The sequence below is a fragment of the Lycium barbarum genome, chromosome 8 (assembly GCF_019175385.1).
Source record: "Lycium barbarum isolate Lr01 chromosome 8, ASM1917538v2, whole genome shotgun sequence".
Taxonomy (NCBI): Eukaryota; Viridiplantae; Streptophyta; class Magnoliopsida; order Solanales; family Solanaceae; genus Lycium; species Lycium barbarum.
This window is the reverse complement of record NC_083344.1, coordinates 113706781-113728232: the sequence shown is the minus strand read 5'-3', so window position 1 is coordinate 113728232 and position 21452 is coordinate 113706781. Positions and strand designations below refer to the sequence as shown.

At 36.6% G+C, this 21452-nt stretch overlaps 2 protein-coding genes across 2 annotated transcripts; both read left to right on the top strand.

The window, feature by feature from the left end:
• Window positions 1-7586: 7586 nt before the first annotated feature.
• LOC132608154 (receptor-like protein 7) lies at window positions 7587-8177 on the top strand. The gene has a single exon (XM_060322233.1). It carries the CDS (start codon window positions 7587-7589, stop codon window positions 8175-8177), a length of 591 nt encoding a protein of 196 aa, XP_060178216.1.
• A 113-nt stretch (window positions 8178-8290) lies between these two features.
• LOC132608153 (receptor like protein 22-like) lies at window positions 8291-9715 on the top strand. The gene has a single exon (XM_060322232.1). It carries the CDS (start codon window positions 8291-8293, stop codon window positions 9713-9715), a length of 1425 nt encoding a protein of 474 aa, XP_060178215.1.
• Window positions 9716-21452: the final 11737 nt, after the last annotated feature.

Sequence of the window (21452 nt, the reverse complement as noted above, 5' to 3'; positions counted from 1 at the left end):
CCACCTAATTATTTATGGTGAATTAGGACACCTAAAGTTTATTAAAGTTATTTTAAAGTTAACTCTGTTTTAAAGTTCTGCGAAACCAAATTATTCTAGGTAAGGGTTCAATTAGTCTAAAGGGAAGGTATTAGGCATCCTTTAAGACCCATTAACAATGGTTAACCGACCGGACTAAAATTTAATTAGGCTAAGTGTAAGTTGTAGAAATTAATCTATAAGATGGTTGATTTAAACTAAAAAATGTGTTACGGAATTTAATCCCTTGTTAACATGACCTATTTCTTCCTTGGACCTAATAATCCTTCTGATTCTTCATAAATGGTAGCTAAACATAAAGTTGCTTCTTTAATGTGTCCTAACCGAATTTAACTCCCAGTTTCTTTTCTAAACTCTCTTCTTTATTTTTTTAAAACTGGACAGCGTTTGTTTGATATGCCATCATTTTCTTTACCTATGTTCCTTTATAATTCAAGCTCCGGATATTTGTCCCTTTTTGCATAAGTGTTTAAAAACCGTGGCTGTTATTGCTGTTGTTGATCCTACATTTTCAGATATAACAAAGAACAAAGGGATTCTTATTCTTCCTTGTATTGCTAGTTTCTTCCAACATAACACACATAATTAAAGATAAAATCATTCCAATGCAAGTAAAGTGAAAGCAAGCAGATAGATGTGCAAAAATAAAGTAACGGAAAACACATATGTTTGAATGGATTCGACCCATTTTAAGGCTGCTATCATCTGCTGCTGTCGGGCTTTTAGCCTAGTAATTTCTTTATATAGGCTGCTGCAACTGACTCGAGGGAGAGTAGCTCACGTTAGGCTTTTTAGCCCAACACCAAATGCGGGAAATGACGAGTCCCTTGGACTCGTATGCGAGATATCCTTTTGTGTGTGCAATGAATTGGGGTGTCGAAGTCGTCAAATCTACACCCGAACAGATTCAAACCCCATATCGAAATAGACCCGAAAGTTTTCGTGTGAGAAATGTTTAAGAACATATAAACAATTGTCAAATGGTACGAAACTTTAAGGTAAGCTACTGATTTCCCAAAAGATCTCTGAAAACGTTGAGTAATCTCCGGCCAAAGTTCACCGGAAAGGAGAAATCAAGTTTTTAAGATTGTTTGTGTTCTTCAAAAACACTGAATCCTCCCCCAAAAAAATGAAAATCGATCCCCCCAATTTTTTACATACTCGACTTCGAAATCGTAAAAAGAGCAAACAGAAATAAGGTTTTGAATTTTTCACCCCCCCTCAGACACTGAATAATCCCTTTTAAAACAATGATTCGTCCCCTCAAAACGATTCCCCCTTTTTTGTATTTATAGGGTTTCATTTATATTGAAGAAAGAGAGGAGCGTATGAGAGAAAGAGTGGGGGACAGAGGGAAGTGGAGGAGACAGAGGCGTGTGGGGGACAGAGGGAAGTGGAAGGAGTGTGGGAGAGAGGAAGGGTAGGGGGTGCGGCGGTGGAGAAGAGAGAGAGAGAGAGAGTGAGAGAGGCGGCTGAAAAGGGTTAGGGATTAAAGAGTTTAGGGTTTTAATTTAGGTAGTGGGCCGGGTCGGGTAATGGGTATGGGCTGGTCTGGTCTGGTCGTTGGGTTGGCTGAGTTAATGGGTAATGAACTGATTTGGGCTTAAAGATTGGTCCGAAAATATGTGTCCTTCCATCTTTATTTTAATTGTTCTTGGGCTTTTAATTAAATAACAAGTACAATGTATACTATGATAATTAGTGATTTATATGTAAAAAATAAAGGACTTGATAAAGTATAATTAATTTAATGAAAATAAAGTGATGACGAACCCTTTTGAAATTTGTGATAAAGTAATACTCGTAATGTTGAAAATAAAAGTAGCGATATTAATAGTAGTAGCAGTAAAAAATAAAAAAAATAGTGAAAATAAAGTATTTAGCTCGTCAATAAATTTAGAAACCTGAGTAAATAAAATTCAAATAAAGGAGAGACAAAATTGGGTGTCAACATTGAGAAAGAGGCAGATGTACAAAACAAACACAACCAAATGTATGAAAATTATGATAGCTAGGATTATAATGATAAAGGCGATAATATGGAGACTTAAGATTTAACACTTTAGATGGCAGCCTATTAATTAAATAGACAGCAGTAGACAAAGCTTCCACCCAGTATTTGGATGGGACAGAGGACTCAATCAATAAAGTACGAGTGACATCTAAGAGATGACGATTTTTACGCTCAGCAACCCCATTTTGCTGTGGCGTATATGGGCAAGAGTGTTGTGAGAAAATTCCTTTCTCAAACAAGAAATTATTGAATTCATGAGAAATATATTCTCCACCAGAATCAGATCTTAATATTTTGATGCATGTAGAAAATTAATTCTCAATGTAAGCCAAAAATGTCTTGAGTATGAAAATACCTCAGATTTGAAACGGAGAAAATATACCCATGTAAACCGACTATAATCATCTATAAATGTCATAAAGTATTTGAAATGAGCATGAGAAGTAATTGGTGCAATGCCCCAAACATCACTATGAATGACATCAAAACAATTTGTAGCACGACTCTACCAAAATTAGGAAAAGGAAGAGTTTTACTTTTGTCTAATTTACAAGTTGAACAATCAAAAGAAGCAGCTGAAAATTGATTTTTATTTCCCAATGAACCAGGATTCGATAAATGAGACAACACAATAGAATTTGGATGTCCTAGACGCTTATGCCAAACCTCAACCTTACTAGCAGTAGAAGTACAAGCAAAAGATAGAATAGGAGGAATGGAAAAAAGTATAAGAAACAATCTTCCAAGTTTAGGCCCCTTCGCGATTACTGTCCCCGACACCTGATCCTGCACAAGACAACCATTACGCGAAGAATTCACATCACAATTATTTTCTACCAATTGTCCAACTGAAACAAGAGTAGTTGAGAGTTTTGGTGAAACAAAAACATTCTTGAAAGTTGGAGTAATGTCCCCAACCTTGGTAATGGGTAAATTACTACCATTGGCAACCTGAATTTATGATGGACCATGATACTTACGAACATTTTTTAGTATACTTGTTGAGTTGGTCATATGATTGGAAGCACAAGAATCAACAAGCCAAAGATTAGATGCAGCATCATTACCTTGTAATCCCAAAGTCGAAAAGGCTGACACGATCATTTGTTGGACCATTTCAGGAGTAAGAATTTGTCCTGCAGAAGATGAGTTATCAGTAGTGGAACCATTTACCTCAGCTTGAAAAGCATTGACCCTACGATTTTGAGGGCGTGTGGGACACTCTTTGATAATATGTCCATGTTGTTTACAATAGTTACAAAACTTCTTGCCACAATTGCTAGCAATATGACCATATTGCTCGCAGCTATAGCATTGAGTTCTAGTCATATCCCTGCCCTTTCCTTTTCCTTGAGCAGCAAATGTAATAGTGACATCATTTGCTTGCTTGAAAGCATTTTGTATGACAAGACGCTGCTCTTCACGGAGTAATTCCCTAAAACAAACATCCAAAGAGGGAGACGGGTCACGATTCATCAAGTTAGAGCGAACATCCTCAAAATCGTATTGCAATTTCATCAAAAATTGGTCTCACTTGCTTTGCTCATGAACTGCTTGAATTATAGAGAGAGATTCAGCAGGTATTTTAGCATAAACAATATCAGTAAATTCAGCCCATAAATTCTGAAATCCAGAATAATAATCCTAAACAGAGAGACCTCCTTGAGAGTAATTAGCAATTTCATGCTCTAGCTAAATCTTCTAGCGCTATTGTCTTGATTGTAAACCTTTTGTAAATAATCTCACATGGCCTTTGCAGTCTTGTACGACCTGAGATTAAGAATAATAAGAGGGCTGACCCTAAAATCTATGTCATCACCCGAGCATCCTTGACCTTCCACTGACCTAACTTTGTACGATCAGTAGGAGCAGGATCACTTACATCTATATGGCCCCATAATTCTTTTCCCGTGACAAAAAGTTGAAACTGAAATTCCCAAGCTGAATAATTTTTTCCAGTGAAACGAATACTGAAAGACTCAAATTGATGTGAAGTCATGTTTATGAATAGAGAAAATAAAAAACACAATGACACGAAAAAAATAGTTAGAATAACCGAAACCGAAACCAAAACCAAAACCAAAAGCCCTAGATTCTTAGGACTGCTTGTTGACGAACAGTCAAGAGAACTAAACTTTCAAAAAAAAAAAAAAAAAGCTCTAATACCATGTCAAGAACAGAGAAAACACGAGAGAAATTGAAGAATGACTATCTCAATTACTTGATTCTCATACATCAGAATATATTGGTATTTATATACAAGAGAAACAAGAGAGGAAAGGAAGCAAAATATCCTACACTAAATGTAAATCCTACAAAATATTCTTCATAATATTCTACCACTAATGTTATATAATATTTTACACTAAATGTAGAATATTCTTAATAATATTTCATATATTCATAGTATCTCTTCATATTCACCATATCGAGAATATCTTAATGTAGATATTCTACAATCTGTCCATTATGCTAACATGTTGGACATGTTTATAACCAAAGACGCCATCTATATATTGAATGATTTTGATTCTTGAAAAAACACTTTATAAAGTGAACATCAAATTGAGAATTGTGAGAATCCCAAGATTAAAGATGCCCCATATTTTATTCCATGAGGCTAAGAAAGCTCAATTACATTGACATTTCTAATAACAACAATTCACTTTCTTCTGCCAAACTCAATTAGCAGTTCTCCTTTCCCTCCGGTCATCGCAGTTCCTTTATCTTCAGAATAGTCATTTAAGTGGAGTAGTCCATGAAATTCTGAATGCATCCTCCTCCGTTCTGGAAACACTTGATTTGAGCAGATCTCGCAGTCTGTCTTTGAACTCAATAGGCTTTCGGAAATAGTACTTTCTTCCAACTCCTTCAGTGGGACCATTAATGTCGAAGCAATCAAGGGACTTCCTAAGCTAATCACCCTTGACCTTCCTTACAACAAGTTGAGAATTGATGTACAGGGTAGTAATTCGACCTTATTTCCTTCCCAATAGGGGTGCTCATGGTTTGATTTGAGTCGGTTATCTTCAAAAAGATGATCAAATCAACTTAGTCGGTTTTTCAAATGTTAGAATCAAATCAAATCAATTAAATAGGTTTTTCATTGCTTCGATTTTTGTCGGTTTTGTCGGGTTTTTTAGTTTTTTCGGGTTTTGACGGTTTTTATTTAAATATATGACAATATACGTCGAAGCGCATATTACATGGACTATTTTTTAGCACAACACCACTAAATCGATTACTCCTAATCAAATTATATAAGTACTTTCTCCAAAATTTTGTATGCATCATCTAAAAATTTAGTCATTTTCAAGGAACATATTAAGTTCTTACAATGAATTTATTTTTGTGCAATAAATTAAAGATCTAGTTGTGATATACCAAGATATCTTGATGAATAATTAAAGGACTCAAAAACAAATTATTTTGAACAAGAAATATATTCTTAGAATTATCAAAATAAAAATAACAGATCAAACTATAAAGTAAATACAAAAATTGATTTGATTACTTCAAATTTGATTACTTCAAATCTATTACTTCAAATCAAATTTTGTCGGTTTATCAAATGACAACAAAATTTAAATCAAACCGAAAAGTGTTGATTTTTTTCTTCATTTTGATTCAATTTTCGATTTGATTTGATTTTTCGGTTTTCCGTGAACACCCCAACTTCCCAGTTGGAAAGCCTGAAGTTGGTTTCATGCAATTTGCAAAAGTTTCCATTTGTGCTGTCATATTTTTGTGTTATCAATATTTTACTTCAAATTCTTTTATTTTCTTTCAAGCGGAGGGTCTACCGAAAATAAGCTCTCTACCCCACAAAGGTAGGGGTAAGGCATATATCTTACCCTTCCAAGATCTCACTTCGGGAGATTACATTGGGTACGTTGTTGTTGGATATCGGAATTAGGCCTTTCAGACAACAAAATTATCGGGGAAATACCCACTTAGGCTCAGGCTACCTCTGCGCTTCTGCCTGCTCCTTAACCTATGCAGTCAGAAAAACTTACGGGAAAACATCACTAAACACCCCTGAAAAATTAAATATTTGCCCGTTCATACCCCCTCCTAAACTATTTTCGCTTCTACCCCCATCGACTGGAAATATTTACTCGACATACCCCTCAGCCAAATCCCTTCCTTTGCGATACCATCACAGTATATTTATATATCACGATGGTATCATGGAGGACTAAGAGAAGGACTGAAACAATCCTCCATGATACCATGTCAATATATTTGTATATCATGGTGGTACCATGGTCTTGAGGAGTGTTTCATTGAAGGACTAAAGCAATCCTTCATGATACCATCATGGTATATGTATATAAGATGATGGTATCATAGAGGTTTTTCCCGAGAAAAGTGTGTCTTTTTGAATAAATGAACATAATCATCCATAATACCATCTCAGTATATTTATATACCATGATAGTATCATGGAGGACTAAGAAAAAGACTGAAGCATCTTCCATGATACCATCTCAATATATTTATATACCATGATGATATCATGGAGGACTAAGAGAAGGACTGAAGCATCTTTCATGATACCATCTCAGTATATTTATATACCATATCATAACTAGGGGTGCATTTCGGGTAAATATTTTTAATTTTTTATGAGGGTACGAAAGTCATGAGAGTATGAGCGGGTAATTATTTTGGTTTGAGGGGGCATCCGTGATCTTTCCCCAAATCTTATCTACATCCAATGTTTACATCAACTGAGTAAGTACAACATAACGTAACCACAGTTAAATTAATCCACATTCTCGTCTAGAACAATTGTTAATCATACCAAACTTTAGTTTGTCTTAAACATCGGGCATCTTAGTTTTTTCCATGCTAGTGTCCCTCTATATCAAGTTTGGCGTTATGCCATCGCTGGGTTTCGTTTTGTTTAGGGATTCAATTCAATAGATGAAAAAGGAAATTCAGTTCATTAGTTTCTCTGTTTCGAATTTTAATTCAATTTACCATTCAAACAGTTAGTAAATCCCTTCGTATCGTTGTGAATTACAAGCTCAAATCCCAGAGAAAATAAATTATGAGAAAGATAGTTGTAATTAGTGTCATTTGGATTCAAGAAAACCATCAGTTCAACTTGCTCATGCCGCCCCACCAAGGAGAAAAAGGAAAAGTAAGAAAACTAAGTGTCCTGCATGACACTACTTTAGGTTGACTTAGCGCAATATGCAGGACTCAAGTCAACTGAAAACTAGTACAGAGAGGATATTTAACCAAGAAATTAAATATCCAGTCCTGATAACCCGCCTCACAAAAGATTAATCAAATTTTGGACTGAAACGTCTGAAATAGGACCACATGACTAGAAAAAAATTGGTGGTGCTGTCTTGATCTTTTGAAAAATCAAAAGTAGAGCAGCCATGAATTTAATTAGTTACGTATTCCATGTCTTTGTGGTGCCTTCATTGGACTCTTTCAATTCCCTCAAATTTCTAGGTGGATATGTGATATGTCCCATATTCCAGAATCTCTAGTAAATTTTACAAAATTAACTACCATGAGTCTCCGGAGTTGCAACTTGCGCGGTTCATTTCCCAGTAAACTCATTCAATTACCAACTCTACAGGAGCTTGATTTATCACACAATGAAAACCTTACTGGCACTTTACCTGAATTTCCACAGGGAAGTGCATTAAGGGAAGTAGTTCTTAGCCTCACGGGTTTCACCAGTTGGCTTCCAGATTCAATTGGTAATCTTAGTAATTTGACCCGGCTTGCTCTAAGTTCATGCAATTTCAGTGGGCCCATTCCATTGACTCTGGGAAATCTCACGGACCTAGTTGGTCTTGACTTGTCATCCAACAGCTTTAGTGGCTCAATCCCACTCTTTCACAAGGCAAAGAAACTCTATAGCATTGACCTCTGTACTAATAATCTAACAGGTCCACTTACTTCTGCTCATTTTGGAAGCCTTTCAGACCTTGTGTCTCTATACTTATGCGAAAATTCCATCACTGGGACAGTTCCGTCAGTTCTCCTTTCCCTCCCTTCATTGCAGATCCTTTATCTTCGGAAAAATCACTTCAGTGGAGAAGTCCATGAATTTGATGCATACTATACTGGCTTGACCTTTCTTACAACAACTTGAGAATTGATGTACAAGGTAGTAATTCGACCTCATTTCCCTTTCCCCAGTTGTCTGTAATAAGGTTGGCCTCATGTGAGTTGCAAAAGTTTCCAGATCTTACAAACCACTCTAGTATGTTGGACTTAGACCTTTCACTTAACAACATTAAAGGACAAATACCCAGCTGGGTTTGGAGTGTTTATTATCTGAATCTTTCTTGCAATCTCCTGGAGTCTCTAGAAAATCCTAACGTGTCTACCACTCTTCAGTTTATGGACTTGAATTCCAACATGATCAACGACAATCTTCCCATCCTACCTACTTCTCTCATCTACTTATCACTTGGCAATAATATGTTTACGGGATCAATACCATCTTCCATATGCAATCTAGATCAGCTTCAATTTCTTGATATGTCAAACAACTCCTTGAACAACAAAATACCTCCATGTCTACTCCAAAAGACTGACCTTCTCGTAGTGTTGAAATTAGGGAGAAACAAACTAAGTGGCTTCCTTGCTGATACATTTGCTCTGAATTGCAATTTGAAAACTTTAGACGTCAGCAACAATGACTTAGAAGGAAAAGTTCCAACATCCTTGGAAAGATGTGCATTTCTGGAGGTTTTTGATATTGGAAACAACAAGATTAGAGATACATTCCCATGCACGTTGAAGAAAATATCCAGTTTGCATGTCATAGTCTTGAGGTTGAACAGGTTCCATGGGAATCTTCAGTGTCCTATAGTTAATAATCAAACATGGTCAAAGCTTCAAATTGTGGATCTTTCTTCCAACAATTTTAGTGGAGATCTGCTACCACAATACTTCTCCAACTGGAAAGGAATGATCTTGAGCAGCAATTCAAAGTGGGGGCACCAACATTTGCAAGTTGATTTCATCATGACATTTTACAATCATAATACAGTGACTTTAAATCTCAAAGGTCAGCTAGTGGAGATTGTGAATATTGTTGAAGCTTTTACATCCATTGATTTCTCGTGCAACAACTTCCAAGGAGAGATACCAGAGGTATTGGGAGATCTCAAATTGCTTTACCTTCTTAACTTCTCACACAATGCTTTGACAGGAAACATACCAAAGGCCCTTGGAAAGTTGACTCAGCTTGAATCCTTAGATTTCTCAGTAAACCAGTTAAGTGGGAGAATTCCAGACGAGCTTGCGAGTCTCACATTCCTTTCTGTCTTGAACCTATCTTTTAATCAACTTTCTGGTAGGATTCCAAGTGGCAACCAACTTCAGACATTCTCAGCAGATTCCTTTGAAGGGAACATAGGGTTGTGCGATTTTCCTTTAAAGAAAACATGCAGTGAAACCAAATTGACTGGATCGTCACAACCTAACAGCCATTCCGAACACGATGAAATTGACGGGAAATATATAGGTTTTGCCTTGGGATCTTCTGTGGGTTTTGGCATCGTGATCTGGCTGTTTTTGCATTGCCGAAGATACAATGAGCTCGTTGATAGACTTCTTTTCAGAATTTTGGGTCAGCACCAAAAGAGTGGCCGGAATAAAATCCCAAGGAGGTCAAGATAAGTATGGCCAGAAACTTTGATGTTTGATCTTTTACATTCTGTTTGAAGGAGTTCATAATATTCTGTTCACTTTGTTTTTTCTTTGCTTTATGTATGTTCCTCTACATGGACTTAGTGCCTATTGAAAATGATATGTTTATCATGTTTTTTTAGCTGTCACCCCAAAGAGCTTAATAGCTCTGAGTGAAACTCCTGAGTTTCCATTAGCCCCTTTTTAATTGAAGGAAGAAAGCGATTGAGTCAATCCTTCAATAAAGAAAATAAGTAAAGTTGTTGCGGGAGGTACACATCCCTCTTCTCGGTGTGGAATAATATACAAGCGATTTCTACCATTATCCCACATCACTTGTCTTTATTGTTCTAGCAGCTGCCAAAGCTTAATTTCTTGTCCAGTTTTTATGCGGCTCTTTCTAAAAAGAAGAAGAAAGGCTTCTTCTAGACAAGCTAGCTCTTTTCCTTTATTCTGATTTTGTTCAGAAAGAATGATTAACAAATACTAATACTTGCTGAAACTTTTGTTATTGAGGAAATGCAGTAGCAAAGCTATACTCAGATCAAAATATCAGATATCTATGCGCTATCAGCTCATCTAATCAGTATCACTGAGAATTTATGTGATCTTACAACAAATTCTATGTTTTCTCAACAAATTCTGTTTCAAGCAATCAAGTTCGTTGGTGCATGGCGAGTTGTCCAATATCTTATGATGCATTTATTAGACATAAGCCACAATTATGTAGAACTTTGGACTAGTTACGACAATGAACATATTTATATAGGATAAAATTATTACTATTGGCACGTGATAGATAACAGAGTATTAAGCAAAGAACAGAGCAACTGCAAATATTTTAAAGCACAATCATTGTACCCAAACATGAAGTGAAAATGCCTAGTGCCTTTGCAACAAACACTATATATATTTTTCACATTTGGTGATGTCTTTTGTATCTAGTTTTATATTCCAGCAGATCCAGCTCACATGTTATTTCAGTTGTGGATTTTCCTTAAGGTAAACAGATTGCAGTAACCGGATCCCGTCATAGAACCTCTGGTTATTCATTATAACTTAGAACTTAATCCAAAATACCTGAATTATTGTTGAGAAAAATTATTTTGTGCGATTGTTATTTTGATGAAAGATTGCTCGTCTTTGCACTTGTTACTGCAATCCAGCAAGGGAAGCATGCTGGCATCGGTGTCAGTATGTTATTGAATGCTTTTAACTCGGATTTCCAGAATTTGGAGTTAGGAATTACGACCAACATTTCAGAGAAGAAGAACACTTAAATTTGTACTCAATCTGCAATTCAGAAGCCTTTTGGATGTTTATTTAATAATTTTGATGAAAAAGACACTTTCATACCACTTCATCTATTTCCAGTTAGTGTTTATAAACATATCCCTTGTATACCTCAGATAGTTATCACTATTTCTTTCGCCGAGAATTGAAAATTTAAATATTTCTTTGTTGAATCTGTTTAGTCTTTAAGCACTTTCACAATTTTGTGGAGACGTCTACGTGCTAAATTCAGGTAATTTAATTGATCAAATCATTATTCAGCCTAAGTTCACCCTGACCCTCTACCTTGAGTGCATAGGATGGGCTGAATTGTCTCAACAGATCAGCTTCTTCAAATTGTGATAATCGAGAATGTTTATAACGATAAATAATTTGATATAACTATTTTTAAAAAACACGACAAATAATTTGAGGTGGAGGAACTAGTACACAGGGGAAATTTAACCAAGAAATTAATATCCTGTCCTTACTCCTAACCCACCCCTCGCGTAAAAGATTAATCAATTTTTTGGACTGAAATGTCTTAAGTAGGACCTCACAAGAAAAAGTTGGTGGTGCTGTCTTGTTCTTTTGAAAAATCAAAAGTGGAGCTGCCATGAATTTTATTAGTTGCTTATTCCATTTCTTTGTGGTGCCTTTCATTGGACTCTTTGTTGTATACATATAACAGGGGTGGACCTACGTGATTGCAAGCAGATTCAATTGAACCCGCTTTATCGAAATATTTTACATTTTTGTATGTGTGAATACCTCTGGAAAACAAAAAATACATAACTAAATAAAGATTGAACCCTCTCGCCAAACTGAGGATTGTGGCACAGTGGTTCAAGCGGGTTCAATTTAGTTGACGTTTGGGGTTCGAAACCGGATTCCATCATTTTGCTTTCTATAACTCTTTGTACGAGTTATAGAAAAAAAAAAAAGGCTTCTACATTACTCAGGCATAGTTTCATAATTCCATTTCTTGGTGGACTTTTGTCTTCACTGTTTACATCTTTTTTTCTTGAACATTTGCCTCCCCTTTTTCATTAGCAATTACTCTCTGTCCCAATTGATGTTACACACTTTTCTTTTTAGTTTGTTCCAAAAATATGTCACGTTTTTATAATTAGAAACAACTTAACTTTAATTCCCTTTTTACCCTTAATAAAATAATTTATAGTCACACAAATATTTAAGGTTTATTTTAGACCACAAATTCAACATCCTGGCCCGTTTACCCTAGTACGTGGCACCGGAACCTCCAAATCCTAGATTCGTCTCTGACTAGCGCTCTTACGAATGGTCATCGTTGTGGTTCAGTCTTAGTCTCAAAATGAACCAGCTTGCATAAAATCCTGCATCCGCCATATATATAACATACATAATCAATGTATATGTTTTATATATCTAGCTAACGAGCCGTAAATTATTTGGGCCGATGGGCCAAAATGAAAAGATCCCAAAAAGGATTGTGCTGTGAACTGAATTCAACACAATGAATTGGTTGTGCTTATCAATTCCATCGTGGTGTAATCATTCTGTATGGCAAAATACTCGCAGGTGACTGCTCAGGATATATCAACGATGCTAGGATGCGTGCAGAGGACTATCGTGATAAACAATGGTGGTTAGGAATTGGAACCCACCAAGGACTATATCGTGATCCACTTGATTTTTAAAAAGATCGAGACAGCACCACCAATGTTTTTTAGTGAGGTCCTACTTCAGACATTTCAGTCCAAGATTAATCTTTTACGTGTGAGGTGGGTTATAAGGACTGCATTAATTTCTTGGTTAAAAGGACTGCATTAATTTCTTGGTTAAATATTCTCTCTGTACTAGTTTTCTGTTGACTTGAGTCCTGCATATTGTGCAAAGCAACCTAAAGTGCCTAGGGTCATGCAGGACACTTAGTTTTTCTACTTTTCATTTTTCTCTTTGGTGGGGCTGAGCAAGTTGGACTGATAGTTTTCTTGAATCCAAATGATACTATCTTTCTCAAAAATTTACTTTGTCCGAATTCACTGTAGCTTGTTACGTGTGGGATTTGCTTGTGCTCTTAGTGGAGTAGTATTTTTTTTCTTTTTTTCTCCACTTGCTGGATTAGGAATTGGAAACGCAATATTCAAGATGAATTATAAATCCTTGTCTTGCACGACGGATAAGAGATAAATAACTTCGGAATTAAATTTGAAATGAGTTTATTCCACGTTTGGTTGGCATAAAATCCGGTATTATTAATTCTTGAATTAGTTATCATGAGATTGTAGTGTTATGTTTATCCCTGTGGGGGATGGGATACTAATTCCGGGATAACTAATCCCCGAATAAATTAATCTTGGATAACTTGTTCCCCAACCAAATGATCCCTAAAGTTGGTGTGTATAAAGAAAACCGACAAACCGCACCAAACCGACAATCCGAGTCAGACCAAAAGAGAACCCGACTAGTGATTTAGTTTGATGTTTGAAAACAAACCCGACCATAATTGGTTTGGTTTGATTTAAACTAAAAAAAGTCAAAGTCAAATCGAACCAAACCAATCCGACATTACATGTATACAATTTATAAAAAAAATTATACATAAAGGTATATATTTATTTGTAATGTAATTTATAAAATATTTCTCAAACTTGTTTATAGTTTTTGTCTATTAACATTGTTACACCCCGCACTTTCAGAGCATGAGCATGCCACATACATCACCGTAGTAATGGAGTATCGGAGACGTCCCATGATGTTTTGGAAGGTACAAGCCATGGGAAGTATGTAACAATGAAGTAAAGGATGAATTACGTTCTCGTAAGTCGTAATCGGGAAAGACTATTTTGAAACACAAGAACATGGACATTATCAAGTATAATAAATGATAAATATCATGTATGGAGAGTTTCGGAAGATTTCGAGATCAAGCAAATTGAAGAAAATAAGTTTGACGAAAATTTGAGAAATGTTGGGTAGATTTTTAGTCAACTTTGGAGGGGCATATCTCATACTATATTAGGAGTTTTAATGTGTTTCAAAATCTTAAAATGAAGTTCGTTGAGTCTAGTTTCCAACGCAATAAACCGCTCATCGATACGACGTCGGAGTAGAGAATTATAGACATCACAAATTCAGCTGACAGAGCAGAAACAGCGCTGCTACAGTGCTGCTACAGTGAACCGGCTTTAGCACCTATATATGGGGCAAAAACCTCATTTTTCAGCACAAAAATGTCCCAAAACATTCCAGAAAATTCAGCCAAGCAAGAGAGCTTATATATCACATAAAAGCAAGGATTTTGAGAGATTTCAAGTTTTGGAGTATTAATCGAGGTCCGGATAACGTGTAGTCACGATTATAGTTTGTCTTGCTATTGGAATTGGCTTGGATTCAAAGTAAATATTGAAGATATTGCTGCTCTAGAAAAAAATAAGGTATGAATCTCTCCTTATTTATATTACTTTTGGTTTATTTACGAAGATAGAGTGATAAAATGGTTGTATAATAAAGTTGTTGGTTGAGAAATTGGAAAAACATCGCGTGGGATGTTTTGGTATTGATGATGATGTTGGTGCTGTTGTAGTTGTTGTTTTGTTGGTATTGTGATTTCGGGCTAGGCATATAAACAGGGGAGGTGCTGCCCAAATTTCGGCAAATTATAAATGGATATATTTGAAGGACTAAGACAAGCGTATAACGATAAGTCTAACGATTGTGTGAATCCTCTTAAATGTAGACTTGTGAGCTCAGACGAATAAGTGTAGATAATTGGAGGCTGAACAGGTATGTTAAGGCTATTCTTGTTTCTTCTAAAGGCATGATTCCTTTCTTATGAATCCAATAGGTGTTTTCCGAATGTTTCATGATCCCTCTATGTGAATCCATAAATGTTTTCTAAGAATATTTTTATTCTCAAAGCTACAGATTCATGATTCATGGAGTTCTTATGATGCTAAAGATAAACATGTTTTGTGATGACGATGGTCCTATTTCTAGAAACTCCTATGTTATAATTCCCTACATATGTTTTATAACCTTCTTGCTTCCAAAAGTTAAGAGTTCATGATTCAAAGGTATGACTTCTTTCTTGATAATCCATAAATGTTTTCCAAAATGTCCCTATTTTCTGAGTTAAAGATTTATGATTCTATAAGCTTTTATGACAATAACAACGGACATGTTTTTATAATGTTAATGATGATGCTAAAGATGAGAATGTTTCTATGATGATTAGGACGATGATGATGATTTCATGTTTAAAAGTCCCAAGCTTATGATTTCAATGTGAATATGAGAATGTTGAGTTATTTTCGTGATTTTCTTGATTTTTATTCATTGTTGTTGATCTCACCTTATAATAATTGTTCCTTCAAGGTGAGATAGAGCGATGATGATTATTCCATAATATAATCGGAGGTTACCGACCTTACGTCACTCTGATGTATTTATAGCTTTTATTTGGCTCTCATGCATGCTATATATATATATATATATGTATGTATTCTTTCACACCGCGCCGCGCTATAGTCGGCCGGGCATGGCACGTAGATGTGCACACCATTGCAGTGGGCATGTTATGATATTGCCCCGGACGCGGGCTAATGATGATAACACCGAGCCTCAATGGCCGGGCATGATACTATATATATGACACCGAGCCTTAATGGTCGGGCATGATACTATATATGACACCGAGCCTTAATGGCCGGGCATGGTACTATGTATATGCATAAAATGTTTTTTTAAGGCTAAGCATGCATAGCGTCCGCCTTATGAGGCATCCAGATGTACAGGTTATCTCTCATATTCCATGTTACCATTTCATATCTATATTATGTTGTTATTCATGCCTTACATTATTCGTACTGACGTCCCTTCTTGTGGACGTTGCGCTCATGTCCGCAGGTAGGCAGGGAGACGGATCAGACCCATAGGTCTTCTATCAGCGGATTCTCAGGAGTGCTCCACTTTTTTCGGAGCTGCAGTCTATTTGGTATTGTCCTTATGATAATTTGTATTCCATGTAGAGGCTCGTAGACGTGTGTGTACAGTTAGATGTTTTATAGCTCCACCGGTTCATATTGTTGTATAATATTTTGGTGGCCTTGTCGGCCTTATTTTGAGCTCTTGATACTTTACTGTTAGCTTTGCCGGCTTTATGAAATACATTATGTTGTGGCGACCTTGTCGGTCTGCATATGTACATATGTGCTGAATGAGCAGATATTCCTATGTTGGGCCTTTTCTGCGTGTAGATATTCTTTGAGTTACGGTTTATAATGTTCAAAGTCACGGATGAGTCAGATGGTTTCCGGCCTACGGGTCGGAGCCCGTCATACTCCTGGTAGGGATGTGACAAACATATTATTTCAAGCTTGAACTTGCAATTCTGAATGGTCCAATAAGTTTATAGCTCATATATATTTGTAACTCAAATAAAGTCCAACATCAAAACCAAATCAATATTAATGGTAACAAAATAAATTCAATTCTAACATTAGGAATGATAGTAATCTTGGATATCTATTCTTTAGTTTTTCATTGGTTTAACAATAAAAATACAAAACTTAGTTTTATTTTTTCTTTAATATTTAGTCAGTCATGTAATTAATACTTATTAGTCGTACTTATTTTATCATGACGTAGCACTTTTAGATTATGATCATTTTCATTATGACTTACTAATTAGCAATATCTGTTTTATGCGATTTCATTATTTTTTGTTGTTGAAAATTTTAGTACAATGTCATTATTCATCTCACATTTTTTGTTATTCTCTTTAATTTTTTTTTACCTTAATTAGATAATTGTATCTTACTAGCACTAAAGAAATATTTGAAGCAAAAGTTATATGTCTTGTATGAAGACTTTACCGAAAGACCCGAGAAAACCAAAAAATCCAAGAAAATCTGAGGTTGAAAACCCCAACTTTTTGTTTAACTTTAAAACTGAAAATAGTTCCATTTCTTATAACCAAGATGTGTAGCTCATAGATATTAGTTCCATTTTGTAGCAGAAAGAATTATGTGTTATAGAACTTACTACTCCGTCCGTCCCAATTTATATGAGGGTGTTTGATTTGGCACGAAGTTTAAGGAAAAAAGGAAGATTTTTAATCTTGTGGTCTAAAACAAGCCAAACAAAAATTTGTGACTAGAAACCATTTCATTAAGGGTAAAAGGAATATTTTAAAGTTAAGTTGTTTTTAATTATCGAATGGTGTCATTCTTTAAGGAAATTACTAAAAAGAAAAGAGTGTCATATAATCGAGACGTAGGAAGTAGTATTTAACAATTAATGTCACCAAGGAGTAATTTTGGAACATTACATAATTTTACCATTTAATTCAACTTTCGTTACAAAAAACAATGGAGGTAAACGTAATATTTCAAACCACAATAGAGATGTGTGTTACGAAGACAAATTTAAAGGGAGGTTTCCGAAATTATTCCAATTATACACCGTGTATGTTTTCCAGTGTTCCCCATTTTTCTGGTCTAGGCCATGAATATGGCATTTAAGCATGGCTGAAAAATTTATCTTGGTAATTTTTCTTTCTAGTCAGTGAAAAAGTTCACCTATTCTCTTTTAATCAAGAAATCCACGATATGGTCAGTATCTCACTATTACACCTCGAAAATTTTCGCGTTGTTTGAGTCGTAAGTAAAGTAATGTAAGCCGGAGAGGTCATGGAACCCTTACAAAGTTAAGGAAGACTTTTAACAAGTGCTAAGCAAGTGTTTAAGGTTCTGCGATCAAGCGAGTCGAAGGAATTAAGTTTATCGAAACTTTGGGAAAACTTGGCAGAATTCTAGATAGGATTTTTGGTCAACTTTAGGGAGGTGTATCTCTTAGAATCTGAGGAGTAATGGAACGCACAACCTATGTAAATTGAGGTTCAGAGAGTTTTATTTCCAATGCAACTGAAAGATTACAAATGTGAGATGTACGGTGGAATATGCGGCTCATTCAAAATTGTACGATTTCTCCAATGCAACTCGACAATTGCACATGGACGAACCATCAACATGCACGTCGAGTTGAGGTGGTGGAACTGACCTTTGGGGGGGGGGGGTATAAAAACCCCACTTCGCCCCTTCTCCATCATTCTCCAACCTTCCAACACCTCTGTATACCTTCATATACTTCTTTCAAGATATTTTACTCACTTGGTTATTAGTCACTCCAAATTTATACAACAATTAACTCGGGAAGCCTCTGGCAACATTGTAAGTATTGTAATTAGTTTTGGAATGAAACAAGGGAGGCCAGATCACGAGTTCGAAGCTAGAAAGGATCAATCCAAGCTTAGTAAGGTAAGATCTTCCCTTTATGTGAGGACCCACAGCTGGGCGCTGACCATGCGCTCAATTGGTAAGAGTCGATTCCCTCAGGGGAATGTAAAGGTGACTGCAAGGTCGCGGGTTCGATACCAGCCGCTGCAGCGTATATCGAACTGGCTAAGCACCCTCTCACGCACAATACCTGAGTATGTCATGTCATGCATGGGGCCAAGGCCCGAGGTTCACAGCATGGTCAGCACCCAGCTGTGGGTCCTCACAAAAAATGCGACTTATGTTTGAGGATCCGCAGGTGTTACCCATGCATGCTGCGGGTTGCCCTCCATGACTTGCATGTAACACTCAGCCATTGTATGTGAAAGGGTGCTTAGCCAGTTCGCACACTCTGCAGAGCTTCGAACCCGCGACCTTGCAGTCACTTTTGTCCTCCCTAAGGAGACGCCTCTTACCAATTGAGTATTCTTAACCATGACCCATCATTCGAGGTCGAATGATCCCAAGGGGGAGATATTGTAACACCCCGCATCTTGGAACTGAGTTTAAGCTCATATTATTAGAGTTCTAGTGGAAACATTGAAGGTTTGAACGTTTTGCGAAAATGGTTGATAGGCCTAGTTCGGGCAGCAATAACTCCTTGATTGGTTTGGAATTTTGGAAGGTACTATCAATGAAGTTTTAGTACATAGAAATACCTTTCTAACGATATAAGGACCAAGCCAATCAGAGGTCGGAGCAAGGAGATATGATCGTCTCAATATGGCTAATAGTAAGACACTTGAAATCCTATAGAATCGGCTAAGTTTTTGATACGTCTGCCTTCCAGTCAAATTTCATGAAAATCCGTTGGGAATTTGAGAAAACTTCCTTGATGAAAGTTTTATCCCTTTGAAATATATTTCCAACGGTATCTTACGGGGGTCAAACGGACATATGTGCAAAGAGTTATGCTCATTTTACTGAAGCCTGTTCGCTGGAAATTCTGCCAGCGTAACGGTGACGTTACGAACCGTAACACGTGTTACGGGCTGTAACAGTGGACCATAACATCCCGAAAATTTCCAGAACCTCACTGGAAATTTTCACCAAGGTACGGTACCAAGTTACGGTCCGTACCTCGTGTTACGGGACCGTAACAGTGATCGTATCTTGGTCCGTATGTACGTTTCGGGTCACCTGAATTCGGGAGGCCATAACCTTATCATAACTTGGGAATTTGGGAAAACTCAAATAACGAAAGTTGTAGATAATTGAAATACCTTTCCAACCATAGTTTGTGGGTTCACAGGAGACATCGGGATAGGGAGATATGGACGTTTTAATACAGAAAGGTCCCAACCCATTTTCAAGTTGGGTCAACCCATTTCCCCTTAGTATATAAGGGAAATGTAACCCTAGCAGCCCCATTTTTTCTCACAACTTTAGATTTTAGAGAGAGGAAGTGAGAGAGAAAGGAAATTAGAGAGAGAAAGTAGAAAATCAACCAAGTTTAAGGCCCCGAATCCCGAAGCTCGTGAAGGATAAAGTGTAGTACATGTTGTTGCCGTCATTCTAAGCTAAGGATCGAACTTGGGGGTGTTGATTTCGTGGTGACTACTCTTGAAAGGTAATGTTTATACTCCCTAATCATTTATGGTTGTGAATTGATGAATTCTTGGGAGAATAATAATTGGGTTTGAAGAAGAGAATTATATGAACTATGCTAGAGTTGTCGGATTGTTGACTTGGGATTGTTGTATTCATATGGTTGATGAAGAATGATGTTAATTACATCTAATTGAGATTGTAGAATTAGCTAGAAGTAATAGAATGGGGATTGGGTGAAGAAAACACCATTAATGAGGGTTATAGAGCTTCATGCCCACTACGTGTTTGATAAACGTGTTTGATAAAATGCTTAGATGAACAAAACATGGATATTGTTGCTAATATAGAATCCCTATGGCTTGTATTGCTATAGATTGAAGTTGAAGGGATTGAAGGACATTATGATACGCTCAAAAGCGGGAAGTTAAGGTGTGTAGAACTTCCATCCACATGTGGGAATCTCTACGTTCTTCCCCATGATCCGTTTCGTAAAATCTATGAAGTTCAAATCCTAGGGCATTAAACACAACATATTGGTAGCCCGTAATTATGTATGTATGTACATGAATTCCGTATCTATGTTCGTTATTGTATTCCTAATCTTCCATTACGGACATTAGGGATCCTAGCTTAATCCATGAATCATTAATTCTTCCTCATGTGTTCTCATTATGTTCATATGAAACTGCATGAGTTATTTTGCAACTTATAAACATGTTTTCAAGTCAACTACAAATATATGATTATGAACTATTGTATTACTCATGAATCAAGAACATGTTTGCAAGACTATGACAAGTCATCTTATGAAACTATTTTACAAGTTATTTCATGAAACCATGTTTACAAGATTATTTCATGAAACCATGTTTACAAGATTATTTCATGAAACCATGTTTACAAGCTATTTCATGAAACCATGTTTACAAGTTATTTCGTGAAATCATGATTTCAAGACAAGTACAAGTAAATTCACGAAAGTCATGGGCTTCTTAGCCAAATATATTATGTTAATGTTTTTGGGAGTTGCACAAATTACCGAGAAGGCTCAGATAGCCTGAAACTACGGAGCCACCGTAGGACAAGGATCGCTCCGCCCAGATAGGACGATACCTTAATTTTACACTGAATGGATCCATCAGGTACCTTACTACCTTATACTCAGGCAAGGTATGAGGGCTCTGTTGGTCCGGCGAGGTACCTGACTCCACGTACCCACGTGGTAAATTACTACCTTATACCCTGGCAAGGTATAGGGGCTCTGCTGGTCCGGCGAGGTACCAGACTCCATGTATCCACGTGGTGATATCATGTGTCGGTTTATGAAATGCTCTCCCTACTTATCATGTTTTACTCATGTTATAAATATATATATATACTCATGATCATGCACATGTTCATGTCCAAGTTTTCAGTTTCAGTTCTTATCATGTTGTTCTATGTCCCATGTTGTTTCTCTCGGTTGCTTTACATACCAGTACATTCAATGTGCTGACGTCCCCTTTTTATTGCCCGGGGGCCTGCATTTCACGATGCAGGTACTGATATACAGGACGACACATCTGCTCAGTAGGACAACATTC

Bases quoted from the DNA above. Each gene is read 5' to 3' on its own strand.
- LOC132608154 (XM_060322233.1), top strand. From the start codon at position 7,587: ATGAGTCTCCGGAGTTGCAACTTGCGCGGTTCATTTCCCAGTAAACTC.
- LOC132608153 (XM_060322232.1), top strand. From the start codon at position 8,291: ATGTTGGACTTAGACCTTTCACTTAACAACATTAAAGGACAAATACCC.